The sequence below is a fragment of the Tachysurus fulvidraco genome, chromosome 4 (assembly GCF_022655615.1).
Source record: "Tachysurus fulvidraco isolate hzauxx_2018 chromosome 4, HZAU_PFXX_2.0, whole genome shotgun sequence".
NCBI classification, from domain to species: Eukaryota; Metazoa; Chordata; class Actinopteri; order Siluriformes; family Bagridae; genus Tachysurus; species Tachysurus fulvidraco.
In genome coordinates this window covers 9,799,141-9,827,115 of record NC_062521.1, presented here as the reverse complement: position 1 = coordinate 9,827,115, position 27,975 = coordinate 9,799,141, and the positions used below count along the sequence as shown (strand labels likewise).

The 27,975-nt window shown below is 40.1% G+C and overlaps 1 protein-coding gene across 5 annotated transcripts; it reads right to left on the bottom strand.

Annotated features, from left to right (window-relative positions):
• Nucleotides 1-148: 148 nt before the first annotated feature.
• On the bottom strand, nt 149-27,912 carry ubr2 (ubiquitin protein ligase E3 component n-recognin 2). Of its 5 annotated transcripts, none has more exons than XM_047812102.1 (47): nt 27,396-27,912; nt 20,767-21,026; nt 20,479-20,557; nt 19,733-19,843; nt 18,605-18,735; nt 18,269-18,407; nt 17,481-17,543; nt 17,245-17,365; nt 16,965-17,069; nt 16,790-16,878; nt 15,673-15,771; nt 13,701-13,864; nt 13,487-13,586; nt 13,229-13,357; nt 12,110-12,293; nt 11,954-12,015; nt 11,759-11,869; nt 11,602-11,667; nt 11,389-11,511; nt 11,221-11,284; nt 10,965-11,089; nt 10,729-10,781; nt 10,544-10,646; nt 10,186-10,234; nt 9,928-10,082; nt 9,680-9,782; nt 9,496-9,605; nt 8,743-8,823; nt 8,466-8,647; nt 8,127-8,332; nt 7,934-8,027; nt 7,412-7,570; nt 6,946-7,040; nt 6,795-6,864; nt 6,550-6,698; nt 6,360-6,415; nt 5,918-6,014; nt 5,750-5,817; nt 5,440-5,575; nt 4,805-4,901; nt 4,534-4,664; nt 4,034-4,142; nt 3,871-3,927; nt 3,703-3,780; nt 3,430-3,600; nt 1,927-2,028; nt 149-1,846 (listed from the first exon to the last, which is right to left on the bottom strand). In XM_047812102.1, the coding sequence occupies exons 1-47, from the start codon at nt 27,477-27,479 to the stop codon at nt 1,705-1,707; spliced, it is 5,262 nt and encodes a 1,753-aa protein (XP_047668058.1). In that variant the 5' UTR covers nt 27,480-27,912; the 3' UTR covers nt 149-1,704. The 5 variants fall into 5 exon arrangements, with proteins under 5 accessions (XP_047668058.1, XP_047668061.1, XP_047668059.1 ...); XM_047812105.1 differs by having other exon boundaries at nt 4,534-4,661; XM_047812103.1 differs by lacking the exon at nt 15,673-15,771 and adding an exon at nt 15,492-15,590.
• Between the last annotated feature and the right edge of the window lie 63 nt (nt 27,913-27,975).

Genomic DNA, 27,975 nt, shown 5'->3' with positions numbered 1-27,975 from the left:
GTACTCTTACCTTTGTGTTCTGGATAAACAAAATAATAGGACGGAACTGGGACACACAGGAGAGAAGCTGTGTGTCATGAGTCATGCACTAACCGATACGATTACACTACCTCTCACACACACAAAGACCATCACACACACTAACAACCCCTTTTCTTATTTTATTTTTGTTTTACAGTATTGTACAATGTATCCATTTATACAATAATTCACATATTAACAAATAAGTCTTTGACGTCGTTCCGATTAAACCAACACAAGAAACATGCTTGTGAGAAACCCGAGGGAACCCTGCTGAGACTGAGTGTGTGCGCACGTACACATGCTTCGAGACAAACAGTGTCCTGTTTGAGGGGACACTGCACCGCTTTTCAACATCATGAATCATTACAACTTCTATGACAGCACCTTAGAAGGTTTAACAATACTGTGTCATGAGTTCATACTTTTCTATTAAGTCCTAGCTCCCTGTTTCTCAAGATTTCTTGCTAATAACATCAGGCAATTCGATGTTCTTCATCAGATCAGGCAGGAAGTAATTTTACATCGGTCAATGCTAATGATTTGATCAACTTGCTGTTAGGAAATGGTTAAGTGTCCATCATATGGTTTGTCCCTGATTTTGTTTGTTTCGGGATTTGGGGTCAATAGGTGAAGCAAGTACCTTGAGTTTTTTGTTAATTATTTCTGTTTGCTTTTTAAACAAAACTGCTGCAGCTCAAAGACTTAAAATGTCAGATACCAGACTCACACATGCGCGCGCACACACACTCGTGCACAAATCAGTAGATGTAATAAGTTTCCTCAACCACAAAAGCAAAATCCAAAACGTATTTGCCTAAATTAGAGGTCGGCCATGATCGATTTTCACAAAGCTACACATAAATAACATTTAACAAAAATAGGTTTCAAAATTGACAACATTGTTATATTCATTCTGTTCACACAGACAACCATATAAATCCATCACACTATAAACACGCTGGCCTTACAATCCCACAAAGCACACACGCAACAGGCACTCAGACAGACAGAGAGACACACGTGACACTTGTGCCCTCCCAGATATCCTACGGTTGGCTTATATTAGCTTCACTTAACTTTCAGGAGCTTTGATGGGTACCCTCAGGAGAAATATTGCAGTGACAGAATAGGAAGAAAGGGAGTAGGCTTGTGACCTGAAGATGGCGCCATTCCATTATATGGCTACTATTGAGACCCGAGGGTCGTTGAGGAACATTGTGCTTGCCTCGGAGAGAACGCCAGCATTATTCAATATTAAAGCGATCTGAGAACTGCAGCTGTGGAGTAAACAATACCTGTGTTGAATAGCATAAAATAAGTTAATAGTGTCAGGGACCGACAGAACTTAAATAGCTTTTCTCTTTTCTCTCCGTTACTTTGAGAACCTATCTATGTTACAGGAGAAAGCATCATTTTGCAGTTAAATAACATGGCAATATGTTTGTTTGTACTTTTATTTTTAAATATGAATTTAGCTCAAATAATAAAGTAAGAGGTAAAAAAAACCCCAGAAGACAGGGAAAAAAGCCATGCATTCATCCACTCAAGGAGAATAAGTAGGAAAGGAGTGTGCAAGAGGAGGCACTGATGTGGCAACCTCTGCTGTAAATGTGCAGATCCCTGGTTAGGTGAGATTTGGCACTTCACCAAGAATCTCCAGGAACTCTCAGGAAGAGATAATCACAGGTGCTGCCAGTCAATGCCCACCAGAGTCTGATTAGCTTCCTGGGCATGACCGATCTCTTCGGTGATGCTGTGCTGGCGCCAGAGCTTCTGAATCTTTCTGTAGCGCTCTCGACACAAGTGTAAAGGGTTTCCCCGTCTGTCAGGGACAGAGAACAGAATATAAATTGGGATTTACGCTTTAAATTTACAAGGAAAGTGCCATGCTTAGTTGCTCACCTGAGCCCTTGGTCAGTTTCTCCATAGTCATCAAGGTATGGGGGAGCATAAAAACAGCCCTTAGTCTTTCCTGCCAGGAAGAGAACCTGACTCTCCCTCACCCTGTAAAAGACAGCAGAGACTCATGTGCTGGAATCTGGGGCTGGACATTGTCTAAACGTCAACATAATGAGCGGTGAGTGTATACTGAGACCAAACCTGTAGTTGTTTAATCAGCAAATAATGTAGCAGAAGTGGAAATAAATATATAGAGAAAATACAAGCAATACACATCATGTCATGTCACTTGTTCACATTAAGCAACAGAATGAATTAAAAAAAATGTGACATCAGTGACTCTGATTGTGGTAAGGATGTGGGGACCAGGTGGGCTGATCTGAGTATTTCATAAACTGCTGATCTAACTGGGGATTTCACATATAACAGACTCTCTGGAGTTGTGAAAAACAACACACGCAGAGTGACTGACAATTCTGTGGGTGGAAAATGAGAAAAATGGCAAGTTCTTGCTGAGCTGTCGAGTTGTTCAGCAAACATGTCCGCTTGCTCAGTTCCGATAATTCCACTGCCGTAGAATCCAGCAGAAACAGTAATGTAATGAAGTCTTCACAACTGTGTTGCTTGATTAATTAATTATTGGGTGATTTATTTTCAATGTTTCCACAATTTTGAGTCTGTAAAAGTTGTTATTTCATGTTCCAAAACAAGTAGCAGAGCACAGGCTTCTGCTGTAAAAATGGAACTTTGTTTTGTGATACAAAGCCATAATGTTGACCCATTAATGTAAACAGCACTATGATAGGGAAAAAATGCTCCTAATTGTGTAACTTTACTGAACTGGAATTGGACAGAAATGAAAGAAATTGGATCATAGGGCGAATTGTGCAGATTTGGCTTGATCTTTATTGCATTTTGCGGGGCTAATTTCAAGCATCTGATTCGAACAGATGGTTCAACTGCTCCTGTCTACAAGCTTTGTACTGGTGAGGTCCTGAAAGCTCCTAAAACAAGTTGCAATCATTGATGCATGTGCAAGTATGGTTTTCTACCAGACCAACAGTCTACACAGCCACACAGAACTGTGCAGCCTGCACCAATTTTGTTTTTGCAAGGACCTCAAATAATGTTCAGAACTTTTAAGCATATGTTGCTTAGGGGCTTCAGGAATGAGTCATTTTATTATCTCAAAGTAGAATTTTTTTGTTTAAATAAAACCTAAAAATATTATACGTACCACATAACAGCCATTGAAATTAAATGGCATATAATCTCTTATTTCGGAGATTCAAAGTAAAGTGTTAAGCAGGGAAATTCAGGCAAGCTCATGTTACTTTTCTTATACGGTCTTATTTTACATCATAATGTTCACAAGGAAGGACCATTGTGCTAGAAAGTATTATTGCTAAGAAAATTGTGATAATGCCCAGCTCTGACAAACAACTAAGCAATGCACCTACAAGACATGGTAATCAACACAGCGGGTAAAACGTTTTTTCTTCTAACCTGAGGAAAATGCCAACACCAGCTCCGCAGGCAAAGGTGTGTGCAGTACAGGCTCCAACATCCTCACCCTCCAGCTCGGTCTGGCAGCAGTAGCTTTGAGAACACAGCATTGTGCCACACACCAAGCACAGCGTTGGAGCACGAGACTTATCTCCACCTGACTTAGGACAACTACAAACACAAAAGCAAGAAGTAGGGACATTGGCCAGAACTCTGCTGTAATCAGATCCTGGTGGTTATAAATGAGAACAATCCAGACCCAAACACACTCACGTGAAGCTGGAAGCTTGATTGATCAGTGCACTGTAGTCCTCTGGCAAATCGATTAGCTTATTGGATTCACGAGGAAAACTACACACACAGACATGTATAAAACCATTCTGTTTAAAACCCAAATCTTTGCATAGCTCAAATGGCTATGAACAAGAAAAAAAAGATCACCTTATGAGGGTTTTAGGTGACTGGAGACATGGCTGCATGCCTGGATGAGAGAACCAACTACAGGAAATACACAAAATACACTCAATATGATCTGATCAATACAATATAATCAGAATTCACAGAAAACCATGTGATTTCACAACTCAATCAGGTAGTTTCTCACCCCTGAAGCAGGGGATCCATAATGTCCTGGTGATTATAATATAGCTGGAGCAGGTTGGAGGGCAGACACAGATATGCACAAAGCGCCTCCCATTCACCTGCACCTACAACTAGAGTAGGGGACAAGGAAAGTACCAGGGATCAGATTCACAAAGTAAGACGTACTATATACATGTTAAGATCTTCTAGTAATCAGGTTTTGGCAGAACAGTGCTTTGATCGTAACACGGAAGAAATTGTGGGTTAGATCAGACTACCCAAGTTTGTGGAAAGCTGATAGATCACCAGGCAATTAAATGCAAATAGTTTTTTTTTTCTCATTTATAAATTAGCCCTTAAATATAGAGGTGTAGGGTCAAATCAACTAGTGGTCAAAAATAAACACTACCTGGTGGAACCACGAGCGGGTTCTGGTACATTTTTAACTCAAATGTGTTTGCATTCTGAACATGTGAACGAAAGGGTAAACACGTGTTTGTGGAAAAAATAGAAAGCGCTTACCATGGAGCTCAGATGGAGTGGGAACTCCATTGAGATGATGGAAGAACAGAGCAGCTCCTCTGAGGAAGGGCAGGATGCCTGCCTTTACACAACGCCAGAGATGCCAACCCGAGCTAACCTCACGCAAGCTACTAACACACACACACGTTAAGATTATTTCTTAACTTCTGCAATGACAGTGAAATTAAAAGTTGTAGTTGAATTCAAAATAGTTTGTTTCTCAGGTTCACAGGGAGATAGATTGGTTGTATAAATGGAATGAATCTTTTACCAGCCTAAACGAGTCCTTATTGTGTTATAGAAGAGACATATATGCTCTTCCTCCTTCTGCTCCACTCCTTCACTCTCTTGCTCCATGGTCAGCTCCTCTGTGGACACACCAACAATATTAACAAGAGCTGTCAAATTAACAGCTTAATAAATCGGTTACTGATGTTTTTGGACACCATTAACGCATAACCTGGAACACAGTCTCTAATAAGCAAAATTCAGTTCCCAATTCAGAGGTAAAATCATGACTATAGTCTCCTATATACTGCAACATTGTTCAAGCATAAGCATTTACATTTACAGCATTTAGCAGACGCCCTTATCCTATCTCATTTTTATACAACTGAGCAATTGAGGATTAAGGGGCCCAGCAGTGGCAGCTTGGTGGATGTAGAAATCGAACTCACAACCTTCCGATCGGTAGCCCAAAACCTTAACCAATAGGCTACCACATCCCGTGTTTTTACACGCACAAGCGTTTTGTGCGATGTGTGTAAAAACATTTCTTTAAGATCAAATTTAACAAACAAACAAACAAATAAATTATATATATATATATATAAATAAATAAAATGCTTGTGACAGAAATGAATGACTTTGGAAGTTGTATGTGCAATAAGTAGAATACATGCTAACCTGGCACAGAGGTGAGAAGGATCTGGACCACGTGAGCCACAATGACCAAGTGGAGGAGATGCAGTTGTGCCGTGTCTGCACTCAGACCTGAGGAGTCTAAGCAGTGCAATACTGAATAAGACAGCACCAGACTCACCTATCATACAAACACAAAAACACCGGCTGAGAGACTGATTCACATAATACAGCTACAGAAACAACCGACAAGGTCCTGTTTAATAGAAGGTTAGAAATTCTGGCCTACAATCTTCTTTAATCAGACTCTTACATAAATGGTGTCTAAGAGCATTTAAAAAGCTTGTTAGCTCACCAGTAAGTGGAACATGTCCACATCCAAAATGCAGGGAGAATTTTTCACCTGGGTATCAGGAACAAGTGCTGCATGGAGCGAGCACACACACACACACACACTTAAACTCAAAATCTACATAGAAATGCCAAAAAATAATAATAATAATAATAATAATAATAAATATACCTGCCAACAGTCGCATGAAGTGATTTTGGACCGCTGAGTGAGAGGAAACAGTCCAGCAGGCAGAGCCAAACCGAGCCAGAGAACTCAAACAGTCATCCTGAACAAGAGCAGACAAAATGTTTGATGCTCACTCACAATTACTTAGAGAATATAGATGTAGAACACAAGAGATAGAAGAAAGTAGAACTTAGGAAAGCAAGCATAAAACCTAAAGATATTAGAACTATTTTAAAATAAAATTATTTACTTATTCTATATACATATTAATGTATACTTTTTTGCTTGTATCTCTATATTTTAAAAGGAAAGCCCAATCAAACAAGTGGAACAAACTATTCTTATGTAAAAATAAGCTGAAAACGTTTTTTTGCAAGAAAATAGAAGTCAGTACGAACCCTAGACAGAAGAATTAGTTTTAGCATGATAAGTTGAGTTTTTATACCTGTCTACAGGGTAAACTTCCAAACAAAGGCTTCTCCTCATCCACCAATAATCTCTCTGTACAAAATACAAGCAGAGGAAAACAAAAGCATATAATATTGATCTTTTCCAACAACAAGCCACCCTTAACACGGGTCAGTGAAACGTTACAGAGGAATAGTTCATCTTGAAAGATATGTAAACGTACTAACCGACAGACTGGATGGTGTAAGAACAGCTGCCCCAGCAAATGATAGGCACACGAGGGTCCTGCTCGTTAGGGTGCAACTGAAGGCCAACTTTATAAGCTGCTGTCCCAAACGTTGTCAGCATTTCCCTTATGGAGCTTGAATAAGGGTTGCTATCAAGACACAATGGAAGTCAGAGTTATGCTCAGATATCAGGATTTAAAAAAAAAAAAAAAAAAAAGCCAAAGTGATGTAGTGCATACGCTTACACTGGAGTGTGGTCCAGCCTGAAACCCTCAGGAGGAGGACAGTCCTCAACAGTCTCTGTCTCATCAACATCTTAAAGACAAACAGAAATTATGACTGTGCATGTGCAGACACAACAACTAGAGAGTACGGGCACATATATCAGATACTCACTCGTTGACTTGGCCTGATTATGAGCACAGTGCAGGGCTCGGATCTGCTGGCAGGTAGTATTTAGCCATTGAGTAAGACCTGGCTGCTCACTACTGCTGTAAACACAAACATACTGTGTTTTACTATTTGCTGAGAGATAAGATGAAATTCCATGGCACAATGGACATATTTACTACAATAAACTGTCAGTGTCACTACATATCATGAATCATTGTGACAGTTTGTTAAATAGGAAGCCTATATTTTAAACTCTACATAATAAGAGATAATGTATCTTGCTTTAATATCGCTGAAATAAGTTATGCATGGCTACAGTGTCGCTCTGTACTCGACCGTGATGTTTCATAGGTAGGTCTGGCATTGGTTACAGACTAATTTGTCAATTCAACAATTAAAATATGAAACCGTTCGGAGCCAGAGCAACTCGTTTTAGAATGATCATAACCACAAGTTTGTATGTGAGTACCTGCAGGTGGTCTTAGTGAGGGGCAGGAGAGGAATGACTGTGTTACTGAGACACTCACAGAGTGGACACAAGTACTCCCCATTCTCTACATCATAACTGGTATGTACACGCAGCCTCTGCTGTCTGCGCTGCTCCTTAGCCTGCACCGCCTCAAAGTACCTGCAAGGAAAAACAACTTGAAATTTAAGAGACCTTTGTTTGACTTACTAGCAAACTTCCATTAACTTTAACATGTACTATGTGAGCAGGGAATCTTAACTGCTACGAAATGTGTTATCTATCTCTCAAAAAAAGGTGTAGAATAAATTTATAGATAGTACTAAATATTCACAGGAGAAAGAGAAATAAGCACATAAATAAGCAGGACATGTGCTGATATGCAGCTGTCAGTCAAGCAGGTTAATATTCTTTGCTTCCGCATGAGGCATAATGGCTTTAAGAGCTATCAATGTATGACGATTAAAACAGGCTTCAGGATGAAGCAGACGTTTCTACAGCAGTAACATTTGCTGGTCTCCTCACCTCTGCCAGCAGTGAGAGTGCATGATGTGGCCACAGCTGCCGGTATGTGTACCAAAGGACAGATCAGGGTGCATGAAGAGGGGATCATAGCTATCTGTAACACACATATATACACCAGAAATAAGAACAATGGCTACTCGCGCTTAGCCGATTACTTGACTCTCACACTCTAAACTGCAAACCATAACCTAACCTGGCTTGTGAGGCGGTCTTTTGCGGTTCTTGGACATGACTGTAGAGCGTTGGACAAAAGCAGCCAGCACCATGGCTCTGCCATCGGGTCTGATCTCCTGCTCTTCCTGACACAGGATACATGTCACCACCTGCCTCCTCTCTCCTCCTCTGGCACGCCAGCGCCGAGGTCCGACACAGACCAGAGCACTGTCACATGAACTGGGGCTGCATCAAGCAGAGATGGACAGTTTCAAGGCCATTTTATTCTTATTTTTATGTCACAGTACCCCTTTAATTGTAGTATTAAACCATTTTACTGCTGCTGTATAAATGTATCACCACAAGCATGCTTAAGTACCTGTGCTCTGCTGATGTGGACGCAGAGGCGTCCAGCTCCTCTAAACTCTGCTGGAACAGCTCTTTGTTCTCATTAATGAAGTGTCTCTGCATCTCGGACATTTGAGCCATGATCTTTTCCCTGCGCAGTCTAGCCATCTCGGCCTTTCTCTTTCTCTCTGCTTTGTCTTTGTCCCTCACAGTCTGCAAAACACACACAGGGAGATTTAAGCACTTCCACACACTAAAGGATAAATTGTTAATATATCAATGGGTTAGAAAGTTGTTCAATGATTAACCTCCTCGTGGCAGTGCCCTGCTCCTTCACAGGCAGGTGCAGCAGCTGTGCGCTCACGCATAGTTTTAATGCTAACCACCATCTTGGAAGAAAGATACACAATTTAGCAAAAAGTGATAGAGCAAATGTTAGAACTACATGCACCACATCAGCCTGTAAAGTCCTGTAAAGAAAAGCCTATGTTCAGAAAACACATTTTTCCACGCTGAATACGGATTTTAGTAATAAAAATTAAAACGTGCCTATTTCTATTCAAAATATATGTAGAATTATAGAGTTGCTTATTGTTATTTCACAATGTGTGGGCAGAGAAAGCAGACTATGAAGTTGTCTGTGATGTGATGATAAATGAATGGAGTAATAGATTCTATCCCTATGAAGGCTGTGACGGCAACATCACAAGTTACTGAGCTACAGTAGACAATGACTGTCAGTCGCAATCACTTCTTCACATATAAGGATATAAAGTACTCCAGTAAATGTTTCAGTTATCTGAAACATGGTTTTCACACACTACTATGTTCAGATTTCGCTATATTGAAATAAATTGCAGACACTGTATGGAAATTCTGTTTGATTCAGTTTGTGTAATAACTTTCATTTCATGGTAAAAATCCTTGATGATCTGCAAGTGCCATGGTGTTTGTCAGAGTTAGCATGTAAAATGTGTTCTGCTGCCTCCTGGTGGACACACTAGGGGTTTGCATAGAGAGAGAACGCCAAATATCAAGCATAATGAAAGATGTAAATTTACTTTAAGGATCCAGCGAATCATGTCTTTGTGCACTTCCAAGTGAGGAGCGCTCTGTAAGTTCTCCAATAGAGCCAGAATACTGGGAGCACTGCTGGGGGCTTCACCAGGACCTGCCATAAAAGAACCACAGATCTAGCTACAGGCTTGAGACTTTCTATTGTGTGAGAAGATGCACAAAACGTACGGGAGATTTTAAGTGTGAAGTTGAAGGTAACTTCATTGTCGTCCCCACTGCTCTCTAGTTGTTGCTGCTCCTCCAGCAAAGCCATGCCTATCAAGTGCAGCACCTGAAGTAACACACAATTCTGTACATTACTCTGCCATACCGGAAATCAGTACAATCAATGCTCATGAGCTCAGCATTGTAAGGGCAAGATCGTTGAATTAACTACAGTGTATCCTGTCATGTTAAGAAAAGACACAAACACTTACCCTCTGCAGCATGGACTCAGACCAGTGTCCTCCGCTAGGCTCCACAGCCCACTGCAGCACAGCTCCCACCATCCCAAGCAGCACGTCACACTGCAGAATGTTTACCAAGCTGGCAAACAGTGGGCAGAATGGGGGCAGGGCTGGTGGAGGCAGAGCTACACACACAAAATCACACACGTATCCAACCTGCATTCAACCGACCAATAATATTCAGATACGGCTCAGTCTAAGACTACAGACACGGAAGAAATAACTTGCCCAGCTCCTCTCCATTTTGTCTCTTAAGCTTTCGCTGAGCTTCCTCTGCCTGTAAACAAATAAACCACGAAACCTGAGGCCCAGTGTACATCTGGTATTAACATGAATCATGTGAATCATGTGTATTAACATTTAGAATCATTCACACTTGGGCTTTTCCATGTGTCTCAGTGGACGTGTTCGAGCTACCAAATTGCCAAAAAGCAAACCGTGTCTTGAAAGACATCTGCAGCACTTTGAAACATTTGTTGACATGATGGATTCAATGGCTTTTGGTGAACTCTGTCTAAATTATTATAAATTATATGTAAAATGATCATTCATACACTGTTTACATTCACAAAGCAAGATTAAGTACCTTGGACTGATCGGCTCTGGAATAATGGTGGAAATAGAGGTTGAACTGTTTGGCACATTCTGAGCGGAGTTCATACAGTCCCCTACCAGTCACTCCTGGCTTCCTGTTAAACGCAGTCAACGCAAGAATTAAATTAGGCCTAAATAAAGGTTTACTTTAAAATAGGGAATGAGACAGACACTTACTTAAACAATGCAACACTATCAATGACTCTCTCCATTCCAGTTTCTTTATTCTCCTAAAGAAAAATGCATCACATAATATAATGAGTTCATAATATATATGTTTAATATACAATATATAATATATACACAATGTATATTATGTACAACAGCATGCAAAAAAAAAATCCATAACTAACTTAATAAACACATTTATGTTCCTTAAATATATTTATATAATCCACAATAAGTTTACTCACATTTTCAGGCAAGGCTTTGACCAGCTCACTGTGAGCCATAGGACGAATACAAAGCTGATGAATGATCTCTCTCTTTAGTTCTTCACAGTTATCTACATGCCCAATGCCTGGAGTAAACCGCTCACCTGAAATACACGCACAGCAATAGTACACACAAACGTTCCTTTCTAGCCATGAATTATTACAAATGTTTTAAACACAACACCAAAAAGCCATATGCAAGGCTTTAACTTGCTTCAGAACAGGCTACACTCACCCACGATCATTATAATGAGGTGAAGCATCTCTTCTATTAAAGTGCTGTTCTGCTGGACCACATCCTGGAACAAAAAATTGCCCAGAAACTGTGAGAATCTATGGGAAAACGCAGAAAAGCGAAGTGCTTCAAGAGCACGGAGTCAGGAATCAAACATGTATCAGACACCTTGTTAGCGTTCTCCCTGTTGTATCTTTTCCTGCAATCTGCTGAACTGAAGATATGGAAGAGCTCAAAACGACTCAGCACGATCATCAGAAAGTGGTTGGGATCCATCATGGAAGCCCCCGCCTACTCAAAATACACCATAAATCCGTGCATCAGAAAATGTACGAGCCATTCCTTTCTCAAACACTGCATAATAAAATTAAAAGTTCCGACCTGGAGAGTCATGAGGTCTTTATCGAACATCTCAAGCCTACACTTCACATTGTGGTAGTAGTAGATCTGTTTAAAAAAGGATTGATTACTGGTTAGCAATTCAAAGTGCTAAAAATTTTTTCCAAATATCACAGTTTTATTTTGCCTGATTGACTACCTGATTGACTAATGAGAAGCCATTTCTCCTCCACATCCCAGCATGCACCTGTGCACAGAGAACCAGGCAGCGAAGTGGATGCTCAATCACCATTGGAGGACTCAGTTCACTCTGTAGAAAAAGACACACTACAGTTGGCACAAATACTTGCTACAAAAACACGCACAAACCACCAACCTGCACGTTATGACTTACCAGAGGTAGCTGTTCGGGGAGCCTGTAAGCCACTTCTGTTTTGCTAAGGAGAGCATGAAGTCCTTTATAAAAAGAAAAGAAAAGCTGCAATTTCAGCAAAATTAAACAGTATCTCGTTTTTTTTTTTATAAACTTGGTACATTCTCCGTATCCTACCTGCCAGCAGTCGAGACACAGGTAGGTGAATGCTGACTTTCTCCTGAGAGACGCAGTAGCGGATAGTGTCCACCGAGTGGCCGCACATACTAAGGGTGATGGGCTGCTCTCCATCAGTAAAACCGCTGTGGCAGTGAGTCAGAACTGTTAGGCACTTCTTATAGGCTTCAATTAGCACCCACTCCTGCAAATATATAGCAGATTGCATTGGCACTTCTAATTAGAAGAGCAAATTGCTGGATTAGCAGCAAAGATAATACATATCCAAATATGACCTAGAAATCCAGTTATAGATTATGTCAAACTCAGGTTAAGACACACACACACACACAAAAAAAAAACACACCTCTCAAAACATACATACAGGACCGGAACAGTTTGAGACATTCTTTCCTCCTACAAAGGGAAGGTTGATGGCTAAATCACAGCCTAAACTCCATATATTCACCTCCAATGATGGTTAACCCTGGTGAGTTAGGAGACGGCTGGGGGGCTAGCGTTCACCAAACCATATTTAAACAATACTTTATGTATTTATGGCGGAAGCCAAACATCATCTTCCTAATTGAGTTTTTTAGCCATGGGTCTGACTTTTGGGTTCTTTGCATTAATTAATAGAGTTAAACATTTAATAAAGTGTTGTTTTTGTGGCTGTACATTTGGGCATTTATTAACTATGATGTAAAGTGCCTATTTATCCCTGCCAGAAACTTTAAACTGTGAACACTGTTTCCTATGTCAAGGCAGGATTTTTGCACCCTCAATTTTAGTACCCATTATTTGGGCAAATTGAAGTTCTATCAGATGCCTATTAGTTTTAAAAACACATTAAATGAAAAGATTCTCGGGCTTCTTTCAGCAAACATATGCTGATGTTTGGCAACATATACACATATAAAGGAACTGCAATTTTAAATGTTTAATGTAGCGTTTGTCATTTTGTCCAATTCCTGTATGCCAAATACTTCACTCTTCTCGTTTGAGGGCCTCTGAATATCGACTGATATAATAGAACCATATAATATGTGCAATTGCGGCTATGATTGCACTACAAGAACTCCTGAAGATAGGGAACATAGTAATATACTAGTGTTGGTAAGTGTGTTTAAGTGTACTCACATCACTGGCACACCACTCTTGTATCATTGAGATAATGTGCGTGAGCTTCATCTGTAACGTGAAGGCTGCCTCCCACTCTGGTTCCATCTCTATGTGTTGGCCAACCTGTCGCACTACTGGGTCCATACCCTACAGAAACCACAAACCCCAACACATTATTTTACTGTCATTACAACAGCATGGTTATATTGCATCCCACATGGTCAAAACATCTATACCTACAAGTCAGCGTTGCTCAATCAAAACAAAGTTTATTACCTGCATGCTCTTGAGCAGCTCCAAGAAAGCTTCAAGTCCTTCCAGAAACTTCTCCCTGAGTTTGTCGGTCCACTCTGTTGGACGGCTAATCAGGACATATCTAGGGAATGCACAGAAATCACATAAGTCATACAAAATTCACGTAAAATCCTTCATTAAATCTACCATGTTTTACTACATTAACAAGTGTAACTGCTTTTTCCGCCAGGCTTACTTGAGGTCTCCTATAAGACTCTGGACCCTGCGGAATTTAAAGGCCTGTTGTGCCGTGTAGCGTTCAAACTGAAATCGGCCCTGCAAGTCTCGATGTCTCAGGTGATCCACAAAAGTGCGGATGATCGTCGTCATCAAGTTCTCCTCTGTGATCAGCATCCGTGCCTACGAGAATGGTAATAACAACCAGATCACTATTATGCCCCTTTTCCACCGAGGCAGTTTGAGTGCTGGTTCGGAGCCAGAGCCTAATTTAGAACCAGTTCTTTCTGTTTCGACTGCCAAAACTGAAAAGTGGTTCTTAAGTAGCACCAAAACGTTGCTGGTCTAGACTTAAGAACCGCTTGCGTCAGGGGCTGGGGGCAGGGCTACTGTTAGCGCATTTGATAATGTGCCTAAAGTTTACTAATGTTTAATACACTTTTACTTTACCGCAATATGATCACTTATCAGCACACATAGTAGGTAGCTACATGCTAAAGCTAAATTTTTCTGTGTTAATGATAAAATAACATTATGTACTTTCTCGATTACAACCTCCGTTTATACAAATTACAAGGGGCTGCACGTACATGTTGGATTCGCCGCGTTTGGATGCAAATTTGGGTTCACAAAGCCAGGAACATTAACAGTAAAGCAACATCCGCCATTGTTGTTGTGTTTGCCATTGCTGCGCGAACGTTGCTGCGCTGGGTAATATGACATATATAGTGACGTCAGACTCGGCTCTGTGATGGCTCTCTAGCCAGTGGAAAGGCAAACCGGGTCTTAGAAGGTTCGCCAGTGGAACAAATTTTGAACCAGCACCAGCACTAGCTCTGAACCAGCACTCGGTTCTATTTGGTGGAAAAGGGGCATTAGATGTATTTGTTAGATTAACATTCTGGTAGAATTCCAATAACTAGTAAAAAGTTAGTACGCTCAGTTCAACCTTTCTTCATAATGAATATTTCTTTTAGAATCAAACTAATTGATGCTACATCTTTAAATCATCCTCTCAAGCTGCATATTCACTATGTAACTGGAAACAATCCAGTTCAAGTGTGAACTGACCAGAAAGCCAGACCTGATTCAATCTAAGGAAACTCTTTTAGTATCTGTATCAGGTTATTTGACCCATGACAAGTAGATTTCCTCCCATTAAAAAGCTAATTTGAGAAATCAACAATTTTCTTCTAATTTGGTGATGACTTTAAAGCAATTTGGGGTCACCAGAAAGACCGAGCAGAGAGGTGGAATGGCAGAGCAGCAGAAACAACTTAGCGAGAGATGGGTAGAGCTGATATATATATATATCAGCTCTATATTTCCTTTCCTATTAATAATTAAACATTAACTACTCGGTGAGTTTGATTGCTAGCCAGTACCATCAAGTTGTAAAACAGCTGGAAATCTGTGTCATTAATAGCTTATGCAAAATTCACAGTGCAGCTTATAGTCTTGTCAGATGAGCAGGTATTTGGGTTTAATAAATAAGAAAAACTGCTGACTATTTCCCCTGCTTAAGCACATTTTAACTACTTGTAAAAAACAGACCGTGACTGCTAAAGATAATCTGCAGCCAATGACACATGGTGAATGCTTTTTTAGCCACGTCAGGCTGTTTAAATTGAGACCGTGCTCTCTAACACTCACCCTTACAGAGAATAGTGAGAACTCCCTCCAAGAATATTTCTATTTTTATATGCCTGAGAGAAACACAGTCTTAACAGTAATAATAAACAAAGCAAGCAGAAAGAACACAAGCACGTTTCAAGTCATCCTCACTGCTGCGGTCTCTTCTTGTACTCACCAGGGATGGCACGGTGAAAATTTGCACTGATAGGTCAGTAACAGAGAACTCCCTGTCATGGTCGTCCTTCACGTAGTCGCTCTGCAAGCGCTCATAGTTCTGGTGGCAGCAACAGGGCAGGCGGAGGAGAGGAGAGAGGCAGAAGAGAGAGAACACGAGTGTGTAGGGTTGAGGTACTCACCAAAGTGGGGACGGTGAAGAGTTGCACAGACAGAGAGGTCACTGACACTAAGCGCTCGTGATCGTCCTCCATAAAATCTGTCTGGAGGCGCTGGTAATTCTATGAAAAGGGAAAGGGGATGGGGGCATATTCATCTTCCGGGTCAGAGGCCAGAGGGCACCTCACCCTTCATTTATACCAGGTGCTTAGACCAGTGGTACAGACTATGGTGCAGAAGGAGAGTAAAGAACGCTTAACGCAGAACTGTCAGATGTTTTATTTAGAACACAAACTACTTATCTAAAGGCCATGCCTTCCAAAGAAGGCAAATGTAAAACTATCCTACCCAAGCGAAATGGGATAACAATCTCAAGTGGGAAACTATTTACATGACACAGGTGTGTATTCTGTGGTTCTTTTTACTCTGACAAACGATCTGAATGCTGCGCAGTTCCGTGACCTTTTGAGTAACATCCTGCGTCTGAGATATTCAAGCTGAGTTTGTGGAGAACTGTTACAGCCGGTAACCCATCAAAAGCACAGCTTAACTGAGCTATTGCTTCTCACATAGTGAGCTTTCTATACATAGCAGCCGAGGGAAAAGGTCTGTGACCAGCGATCCTTGTGCATGTGCTTAAGCCGTTCAAAAACAGAGGCAGAGTTCTGGAAACTCTTTATTATAGGGCCACATTCACCCAGGTCATCGTGTCAGTCATTATATATACACAAACAGCATGCACATAAATATAACAAACAGCATTGACATAGCAGGGAAAACATCCAAACATATAGAATATATAGTGTGACTGATCCAGATAAAACAAATGCAAAATAAAGACCGAGTGGTTATTGAAAGTTACCTTAACTAGAATAAATGCTCCTTTTTATTATGTACCTCTGACTTTATGACCATATGGGAAAGTTAGGGAGCGAGGTTGTATAATAAAAAATGATGTACTTTCACAGCTGAGCATCAACAAATAATCCAGAGGTTACCAAACACATCAAAATTAAATAAAAAACTAATTTAAAAAAAAAAAAATCCATTTGTAAAATTAAAATGAAAATTAGTTTGTTAGTTTGCCTGTCATGTTTATTTATAGTGCAATAAATCACAACAGGGAGATAAATAACTTACCTTTGCAAACTGAATAGCAAAGAGCTTCTTATACTTCAAATCCATAAGCAGACTGCTCATAAACAGCTGGTGGTAAACATTTCTTGCCCCTAAAGGAAAACAGTTTTTAATTAAAAACTTTTTTCAGGTAGAGATTTTATAATAGAATGACGCTAACTTTATAAACTCTTCATACCTTTCCACATTTTGGAGTCATTTAACATTAAAGTGTCAACAAGGGAGTTCTCTCCATCAGTGCCATTCTGTAGTCCCACCTGGCACAGGATCCTCCTCAGGGCATCTAAAAAATAAAAAAATAAAACCAAACAGGCTGTTAGATCAATAATACACAGGTTTGTAGAAACTACCAAAAGACTCAATACAAGCTGATAAAGGTTTTGTGCATCAATAACAGTGCCTGTATTATTGTATTGAAACCTAGTTTAAAAATAAAGCCTGTATAACATTAGAGAAACCTGAGGATCTGATGACATGGCCGAGCCAGGAGAGCGCTTTGAGAGCAAAACACTGGTGTGCTACCACTGAGGAGTGCATGACCTGAACCCGCAGGGGCTTCGACTGACGACTCGTGTTTCGCTGCAGAAACATATGGAGTTTAGACACTTTTCACACAAATGAGTACAGTACAGCAATATTACAATTATACAATAGTGAAGCAAATCATTTAGATGCATTTAAACACGCAACTTACCACAATAACAGTCTTGGCCTGTTCACAGAACTGAAAATCCCCATAGCGTACAGACTTCCGCCCCTGACAACCACAACACACAGTAAGAAATCAGGATTCAGTTTACTAAGATTTAGTGGGTAGACAGAAACAAAACATTATTCTATACAGACCCTTACATACTGGTGATAAATAGGACGGCACAAAAAATACGCTTTATTATAATAGCCATCTCAGTTCAGTTAACAAGGCAAACTGATTCAGTAACAGTGTGTTGACCCGTGACTGAAGGTGCTGTAACACACGACCTCATGCATGCCTGGAGAAATGAGTCCTAAATTTACGTGAATTTTAAATAAACCCAAATGCTAGTAGAAAAATTATAAGACTTTGTCATAAGAAAAAATCTTTACCATACAAATGTTTATGACTTGAATATTAATACATTGCCAAACTGAACAATAAACAACTAACTGTATAAAATAAATGAGTGAATCATGGTCAATCATGCCATCTCTTTTAAAACTTTCCTGATACCGTGTTACAAGACTGTTGACAAATTTTCGCCCACAAATGAGTTGCTCTTAAAAAAAAAAGAGGAGCTGTTAAAATGGCAGGCATCATGTCCATTCTAGGAGAACAACAGGGCTTTTTAAGCCCTTATATTATTACAAATTATTAGTAGTAGCTGTAGTATTTTAGCTCAGGATTTAGCAATGGCATGAATAAGCCCGTGATTATTATTTGATGCAGAACGTTGTAGCCCTAGTGACAGTGCTGTAATATGATCAGGAACTGAGGGAGCTTACGTCTCTGTCCACTGTAGTAGCAAAGCTGACTGCCTCTTTCTGTGTGCAGTTCACAGCTTTCTGTAATGTGTAGATCACCTGTTCGTAGGTGTGCACCTCATCGTTAAACAACATGCAGTAATAAGTGTCTCCACGCTCCCTACAAAGAAAAATTTTTAAAAAAAAAGAAAGAAGAAGAAATGAACTCACAAATCACTTTTACATTAGCTAAATATTCACCCAGTGATCGTGTCGGGATTAATCGATAAGAAAAAAATAATTTGCGAATATTGATAGCACCAGCTTTGGGTGTGTGGTCCGTGTGTACAGTATATATACGTATGTGTATATACATACGGTGGTTCGAGGCCAGGAGGGAGTTCATTTTCCCTGTCCCATGTGAGCATGTCCACAGCATATTTCAGGATGATAGAAAAGATGTTATATGTACGAGCAATCATGTCTGCAGAGAGACTGGCAAGCGGATCCTGAAACGACAACATTTTGGGGAAGCAGGAATGATTTCAGTATCATCAAAATACTAGCAGGAGGCAACTGAACAAATAACAAATTAACACTAAGGCGAAAAAGTATACGATTTGCTCATCACTTTAATATCTCAGAAGAGACAAAAATGAAGTTCTGTGCAAACAGAAGGCAATGTAAATATGCATACTGGGTGATTTACAACACTGATGGGTTTTTTTTGTTGTATTTTTGAAGAATTAAAAACTAATTGACATACGTTACTGTGCAAAGGTTTGCGTCTGGTTTGAAGAAATGCTGTAAAGCTTTCATAAATATATATTTGAGAGAACACCACACATGGTAATTATATTGCATCAGCTAGGTCTCTCCCAGGCACAGGTTACAAAGCAGCCTGGGGTTTTATGATGTGCTGTTTAAGCTATTTTGAAGCACAAAAAAAAACAGGCAATGTTGAGGACCGTAGACTCAGTGGTCAACCAAGGATACGTAATGCAGACGATGAAAGATCTGGTCAGGATTATCTAGTCTCAAGGATGATCTGGTACTCAATGCTAAGAAACATAGGCATATACTTATCCATCATGGAATTCATTCTGCAACAGCATTCTGCAACCCCAAAAATCCTACATCCACAGAAGATCTGTGGCTAGTTCTCCGAGATGTTCGGAACAATATTCCTGCCGAGATCCTTCGTGAACTGTGTGCAAGTGTACCTAAAACAACTGATGCTGTTTTGCAGGCAAAAAAGGTGGTCATGCCAAATATTGATTTGATTTGACCTTTTAATTTCTTTTCATTTTGTTAACTGATTAAATTAAACTTCGCTTCTATTTTGAAAGCATTCTTAGTTTACTGTCATTTTTTTCACACCGGCCTAAAACCTTTGCAGAGTACTGTGTGTCTAACATCCTCTTAAGCCATGGTTTATACAGATAAACTGTGCTCTAATAAGTGCTGCGTAGCAGAGGTAAGCTAAAAGAAAAACTGGGGCCTGACCTCTTGGGATGAGTCACCGTTGTTAGGCTCATGTTTCTGACAGTAAGAACCCTTCTTCCATGCTTCTGTATCACCGCAGTCACAGAACCCCCCTCCCCCAGAGGTCGTCATCTAGAGAGAGAGAGAGAGAGAGAGAGAGAGAGAGAGACATATGTCAAGGACAGGTCTGGCTGGGTCGGGACACTCAAGGAATCAGACACACTTGGTTGGGTCACATTACCCAAAATAAGGCAATGCCATTTTTATGTAACAAACATTGCAGATTGGTTGCAGGTGGTTCTGTTTATTCTAGAGACACCTTCACACTCAAAAACCAGTATGTAAGACATGACCGTCCGATCAGTAGCCCAACACCTTAACCACTGAGCTACCACATCCCTAGTAGCAACATGTGTGTGCAGAGTGTCAGTGTAGAACTCTGTGACAAGATTTTCTTTATAAAAAACCTCACCACTGTGTGGTGGACATATCCGTGTTGGGGAATGAGATGAACTTAGGGTGAAAACTTAACCAAAATTCCTTTGCAAAATAACTGGTCTGCATCCCCCGAAGCCACCATCGGTGTATCCAGCACACACTGCTCTAAATGATGAGTCTGATCTTCCTAGCTGAGCACTCAGGAAACCTCAACTGGAAACCTCTGCACTGTGCACAGCTATAACTAAGGTGTCTTGAAAACAGTGCAAGTGTTTAGGTGTGTGTGTGTGTGTGTGTGTGTGTGTGTGTGTGTGTGTGCGCGCGCTTACTCTGTAACGATGCTCCTTATGCACACTGCCTAAAAAGCACTGCATGCACAGCACACATGTCGGATCAGCAGCGCATTCCCTAAACAGGACAAAAATATATTTTCACATGTCAGAAAGAGTAGTCAAGTGTTTTCAAACATCAATGAATGCAATGTCAGATAGTGTTCAATTGAAATACCAATTTTTAGACCTGAATTAACTACATTGATTAACACATACGCAAATTAGCACAAAACAAAGTTTAATTATCCAAGATCTCAATAGAAAGCAATTATGGTGGTCTCCTACCTGCAGGAGTATGTGGGTTCCCCCACTTTGAAGACATGGCCACAGAGGTGGGAAGGCTGGTTGCTCTGCTCGAGCTTGGCCAGCCCGGTTGAAGGTTCTTCTCCACACAAATACCACTCCATTGGTGCCTGTAACAACAACTGGGCCAGAAGATCCTCACTCTGAGGGTTCAGGTTGGGCCCAAGGCAGTAGATCTTGGGCACATAGCAAGCCAAGTGCTGGTAGACATCTTTGGGCAGGTCTGTTGCCTGAAGCCATTTCTGTAGCGAGCACAGCAGAGGTGGAAATTATTGCACGGTTGAATTTGAGTGAATCCTGTTTTGTTACTCCCTTTATAGTTTCCACACAAATTAGCAAATTATACAAATGATATGACTGAAGATATTACACAAATATGGCCTGGTTTCCAAGAAACACAAATTTACTGTGTTTATTTATTAAGAAAATATGTATTCAATCTTGAGGCTTCAGTAATTGCCTGTGGTTAAGTGAATCCCAAAACACTTTAAATTAGTTCACTATGAGATTCTATCTTTCTTTACCATTACAATTCCTAGATATGTACTCAGGTACAGTTGACCAAGTAACAGTAAGAGCTCACAGTGATGCTAAAAAAAAAACAACAACTTTATTTGTTGTTTCAGAGGAAGAGGATTATTGGAAAACAAGTGTGACCGATGGGACCGTATGACTGTGGTAGGCAGGGCTCATAGTCCATGCAATAGATCCAAAGCACAAGCGACCAAGATTAAAAATGCATCTCTAACAGTGAGCACAAGAGCAGCCGAATTCAGAGCAGCCATGGCAAAATTCAATGGACGATAAAACTGAGCGCAAGATGCCATGAATTGCAGGCACACAAGGTATTTATGAGCATGGGTCAGAAAAATGAGCTTGCAGAAAAACTGTCATTTTAGTGCATTTCAGACAGGTTTGTCTCCTTCATTATCTCTTGACCGAGATCATAAAAGGTGCACAGTGGGCTGAAGTGTTGAACCTGTTGTCTTAAAGAACTACTCTGAGAAACCCAAGGAAAAAAGTCCTCAATAGACCTTTTCAAACCCACAACCAGAAGCAGTCTCATGGAAGCCGGTCATGATGATATAAGGTCATCTTGCATTGTAACTTATCTAAAAATCTAAATTTAGAAAGAAAGAAAGAAAGAAAGAAAGAAAGAAAGAAAGAAAGAAAGAAAGAAAGAAAGAAAGAAAGAAACAAAGAAAGAAAGAAAGATAGAAAGAAACAAAGAAAGAAACAAAGAAAAGAAACAAAGAAAGAAACAAAGAAAGAAACAAACATTTGTGAAAATATAATCCTTTAAGCTTCATGCAGCACTCGTCAGGTGATTTTATAGGATATAGGCATGAGAGACTTCCTGACTACATGTGTTCAAGCATGCTGTTTAATACACATGTACAGGTTGTAAAGACTATTTCTGGCAGTCTTTAAACTTGTCAGTCAGTAGTAGGCAAGAGACAAGACACCAAATCCATGACAGAAGACATACCATGACATATGCCTCATTAAGCATTATTGACACAAAATGTCAAACTAAAATACATTTATTAGACAACTTGCAATATCAATACGCTGTATTCTACAGAAAGTAGACTATTATTAGCAATAAAATATGACATTTTCTATTGCTATTATGTTATTTGAATCCTTTTCAATGTCTTTAAATGTATTTCATTGCACCATTATTAACAGAGAAAGACTGTTTGTTTGTAGATAGTGCCTTAAATTATTAGGTTAAATGTGTTGACGTCACCTCTCTTACAGCTGTCTGACATCCTCCTGAAATACAGAAGCACATCACATCTACTTATTAACTTCCATGCACAGTTGAGTAAACAACTTTGCTCTTACTTTGTACATTCTCATTCCTTGCAAAATTAACTTCTGATTATGTCACTAACAAAACATAATGCACCCATGCAGGCATGCGTGCACACAAAATTATGACCAACTTCCTAATATTGTGTTGGTTTTGGTGGCCCTGACCTGTCGAGTCATGGACTACACTAAACCTGCAAGTTGCGAGGTGGAGCATCCATGGATCAGGCTTGTTTGTTTAGCACATCCTAGATGCTCGATTGGATTGAGATCTGGTGAAGTTGGAGTTCAAGTCAGCACCTCCAACTCTTTGTGCTCCTTAAACCACTACTGAACCATTTTGCACTGTGGCAGGGTGCATTATCGCATACATGGTCTCCAACAATGCTTAGGTAGGTAGTAAGTGCATGGATGGCAGGACCCAAGGTTTCCCAGCAGAACATTTCCCAAAGCATCACACTGCCTCTGCCAGATTGCCTTCTTCCTATAATGCATCCTGGTGCCTTGTGATCCCCAGGTAAGACTCACACGCTCCCACCCATCCATGTGATATTGATTTATCAGACCAGCCACCTTCTACCATTGCTCAGTGGTTCAGTTCTGATGCTCAAGTGCCCATTGTTGGCACTTTCGGCAGTGGGCAGGGATCAGCAGACTGGTCTGTGTCCATGCAGCTCCATACGCAACAAACTGCAATGCACTGTGTATTCTGACACCTTTCCATCAGAAGCAGCATTAACTTCAGCAGTTTAAGCTACAGTAGCTCGTCTGTTGGATCGAACCACACGGGTCAGCCTTCGCTCCCCATGTGCTTCAATGAGTCTATCGCCCGTTCACCACTATTCCTTCCTCGGACCACTTTTAATAGATACTGACCACTGTAGACTGGGACCACCCTACAAGAGCTGTAGTTTTGGAGATCCTCCAACCCAGCCGTCTACACATCAAACTTTGGCCCTTGTCAAACTCACTCAAATCCTTAAGCTTGCCTATTTTTCCTGCGTCTAACATCAAATTTGAGGACAAAATGTTCACTTGCTGCATAATATAGCTCACCCACTAACACATGCCATGATGAAGCGATAATCAGTGTCATTCACGTAACCCGTCAGTGGTCATAATGTTATGCCTTATCGGTGTATATATGGAATAAATTAAGAGACCAAATTTTTCTTAAATCAGTATCTCTACATGAATTCCAACATAGGCACAACTCATTCTGCATAAGTAAGTACTGTTTAGGGGATCAGCTACACCAAATCTTATTTAACAAGGAAAAGGTATTAGTTAATAATTAACTGCAGTCAAATGCTGCCCATAACAGTTATTAGACCATAATAATAGACCAGAAGTGGGAGGTCAATAGAGTTGGAAAGCAAAGAAGAGATCAATTCTGGCTTTCCTGGAAAAGGGATAGAGTGAGTGTCAGGTTGCTTCTATTCTTAAAATTCAAAGACAGAGGTTCGTAAGAACAAGGTCAAGCTGCAGAGATTTGAGACAACAAAGCTACAGACCGGAAAAGAATGAAAACAACTCTCCACTGACTGGGATTATGGACAACTCAATCAAATGTTGCTCAACAACCGCAGGATGACATCAAGTCAGCTACAAAACGAATGGCAAAAGGCAGCGGTGGAGGAGTGCGCAGCAAGGATGAATCGTAACAGGCTCCTAGGAAGCAGGGCTAAAGTCATGCACAGCTAGGAAAAAGCCCTTCATCAATGAGGAGCAAAGAAGAGCCAGACTGAAAGGCCATAGGTATTGGACTGTAGAGGACTGGAGTAAAGTGTCTTTCACCCAGTGTGAAATTTAGTGGCAGATCATTTGAGCATTTTACTCAAACACATGCCTATAAATAATAAAACCAGAATAGTTGATAAGTTGATTGCAAATACAATAAATAGCAGTAAAATGTATTTAGTAATCACAGCAATATCAACTGTGTTCTATGGCATTGGCAGCAAGTTAAGACAAAATATGTGTCTTAAAGTGATATTGTGGTCTTAAAAAAATATATATGTGGTTCTTGCCCTTAAACTCCTGTGTTTATCTCTACTGTTCCTATAACAAAGTACTCTCGTGATATTCCTTTTTAGCTAATAAAAGAATGAATGGGGGGGAAAAAAGCACAATTTAAATCATTTCTGCAAATATTGCATTTCTAAATGTAGGAAATTCCCGAGTGTATATCATCTCTCGATCATCATGATTGAATTAGTCCGCATACACAAACAAAATCAAACTGTCAAGCATTCTGACTTTCTTTTAGAATTTAATGCCTCAGTCACAGAAAGCGCACAGACTCAAATTTGCAACAAGAGGTGTAAGTAAATAGACCATCTTCTTGTCTTAAATGCACAATTTATAGCAAACCAAACATGAACATCACTCAATAAGTGAAAATCTAACACGGCTTGCTGAAATAGGTATAAAGAGGTATAAAGTTGATGAGCCAGACAATGAAGCACTAAAATGAGTAGTGGAAGCTAGGCTAAGAAAGAAAGTGGATATTTGTGAGCAGAAGTATGGCTTCATGCCCAGAAAGAGCACTACAAATGCAATTTTTGCTCTGAGAATGTTAATGGAGAAATACAGGGATGGTCAGAAGGAGCCGCACTGCGTCTTTGTGGATCTAGAGAAAGCTTGTGATACACTGCTGAGAAAGGAGCTATGGTACTGTATTAGGATGTCAGGAGTCGCAGAGAAGTACATCAGCGTACTTCAAGAAATGTATGAGAGGAGAATCACAGCAGTGAGATGTGCTGTAGGTCAGACAGAGGAGTTCAAGGTGGAGATGCGGCTACATCAAGGATCGACTTTGTGTCCCTTCTTGTTTGCTATAGTGATGGACAGGTTGACAGATAAAGTCAGACAGGAATCGTTGTGGACAATGATGTCTGTGGACGACATTGTGATCTGTGGTGAGAGTAGAAAGCAGGTGGAGAAACACCTGGAAAGGTGGAGGTCTACTTTGGAATAAAGAGGAATGAAAGTCAAGTTGTAGTAAGACATTACATGTGTATGAACGAGAGGGAGGGAAGTAGAACAGAATCAAGGAAAGGTGTACAGTAGTCAGACCAGCTATACTGTATGGGTAAGAGACGGTAGTAGTGAGGAAAAGACACCAGGCAGAGATGGAGGCAGCAGAGATGAGGATGTTGAGGTTCTCTTTGGAGTGACGAGGATGGACAGGACTAGAAACAAGCACATCATAGGGACAGCTCAGGTTGGCTGTTTTAGGGACAAGAACAAGACAAGATGGTCATATTGGTAGAGGGATGTTGGAGTTGGAGCTGAAGATAAGAGGTCAAGAAGAAGGCCAAAGAGGAGATATATGGATGTGTTAAAAGAGGACATGACGTTAATTGGTGTGAGAGTAGAGGATGCTGAGAATAGTGTTAGGTGAAAACAGATGATCCGCTGTGGCGACACCTAACAGGAATGCATTTGAATGCCAAGATTCTGTTTATTAAAAATTCCAGCACACCTTTCAAAACGAGACATCTGTGGGAAAAGTGGCACAAATAATTCCGAGCATTCTGACAGGAGGCAGGTTTGATACAGACTCAATGTGATTAACTTCAGTTTAGCGTTTGTAGTGTCAGTGCCCATGGTCAGTTAGCCTAGGGTTATGTAAACTTTTAGCCTCAAGTCTAGCATCAAATCTGATCTCTTTAAAATTGTATGATGCTACTTTTAATATGTTAATGTGAAAAAGGTATTAGGCTGAAAGTACAAAAAGGATTACAAAAGAAATGTGGCACATTTCTGACCAACTAACCTGGATTATTAATCACTAATTACTAATGTATTACTAACTATTACTTAAATTTGATGGTGTGTGTATTTTAGTGTGATGCATACGATTAAATGAGAAATGATGCTTGGTAAATTTCCTTTTAACGTTTTGGGCACAAAGTTGTCCTGAAACAAATTTTCCAGATTTTCTTCTGTTTGACACAAATGGCTATAAAACTGCATAACATTTACAAATATACGTTTTCTGTTTATTTTTTTCCAGGATTAAATATTACTGTGAAAAATAAAACCTAATGTTACTATGACTTAACATACTAATAAATACATGCAAATATTTCTACAGTTTATTACTAACTTGTTTATCAATCGTATTTTAATGTCATGTTATATGACTTGTTTTGTTCAACCTCCCAGAAGTTGGCTTGTATTTGCATTACTAACCAAACCACTGCTTTGTCAAAAAACAACCCCCCCAAAAAAACAAAAACACATACGCCAATAAAACACACTTAATAAAAACAAAGACAATCGCTTTGAATCAATGTCCTATAGGTGCAATACAGAGTTGGAGCTAGCTTGTCTGAGTAAAGAACAAAGCCAGTGTTAATCTGTTTCCTCTGCTTTGACACATCCCTACAGTTAGCCAGCTAGCTAACCAGCGACTTCTACATTAAAAAGAAAAACAGTATATAAAACACACAAGTCTAATAAGCCTGCTTTCAAAAGTAATTAAGCAATCCCTGGAAAGAAGACTAGATATAAATAAGGAATAAACGCTGCTGTTTTAGCTAATTGGTGAGTAAGTGTTGCTGACTGCCTGCTAGCAGAAAAACAAGTAATCAAGCAGGCAAGCTAATCATAGCGTTAGCATTAGCATTAGCCAGGACTCAGCGAAAGCTACCAAAGCAGCGGAGAAAAACAACCTGAGTAGAAAAATCTGTAATATCACCACGAAACAAAGAACTACAGCGCTCTCACATACACCAGTCGGAAGCGTAACGATTTATATATAAAACTATAAAACTGTCGCTTACCGCAGCGGTGGCCTTGGAAGAGAAAGTGAGGAATTCGCTACAGAGAGCAGTTGGTGCTTCCCGATCAGATTCAGCCGCCGCCATGTTTCACTTCACTGGCGAGCGAAAAGCGACGGAACCGGAACTCAGCCGCTCATATAACTTCTGAGAAACCGACTAACTTTATTTTTGCTGACTAATGAAAAACAGAAAATCTGCTTTCTGGTAAATCAGATGCCTGTGGACTGAGTTTCTAACAGCGTTCTATCGTTGTCATTAAAACACGATCAATGATAACGTCTGGCAAAAGGACCACATAAGCAGCTGGCAGAGAAGAATCTAGAAAAGAAGCTAGAAATCCTGCTTTAAAAACAATCCGCATTGTACTGTAGTGTAAACACACTAATGAATATCTGCCCAAACACCGTATCCTGCTCACACCACCAGATCTGAGAGGGTAGAATACTAATTATATTAACGTTTTATACTTTATTAAGTTACAGTGAAAAAGGTTTTAGGTTGAGAGAGAGAAAAAAAAAGATTTTTCAAAAGAATCAGAATAAGAAAGAGTTTTATTGCCAGTACACAGAGACAACACCAC

Excerpts from the sequence above, each read along its gene's own strand:
- ubr2 (XM_047812102.1), bottom strand. The coding sequence starts at position 27,479 with ATGGCGGCGGCTGAATCTGATCGGGAAGCACCAACTGCTCTCTGTAGC. Across the intron at positions 10,782-10,964 it reads TCAAAGCCTTGCCTGAAAAT|GAGAATAAAGAAACTGGAAT; the intron begins GTGAGTAAACTT and ends ATTTTTCTTTAG. Across the intron at positions 7,571-7,933 it reads CACTCTCACTGCTGGCAGAG|GTACTTTGAGGCGGTGCAGG; the intron begins GTGAGGAGACCA and ends TTTTCCTTGCAG.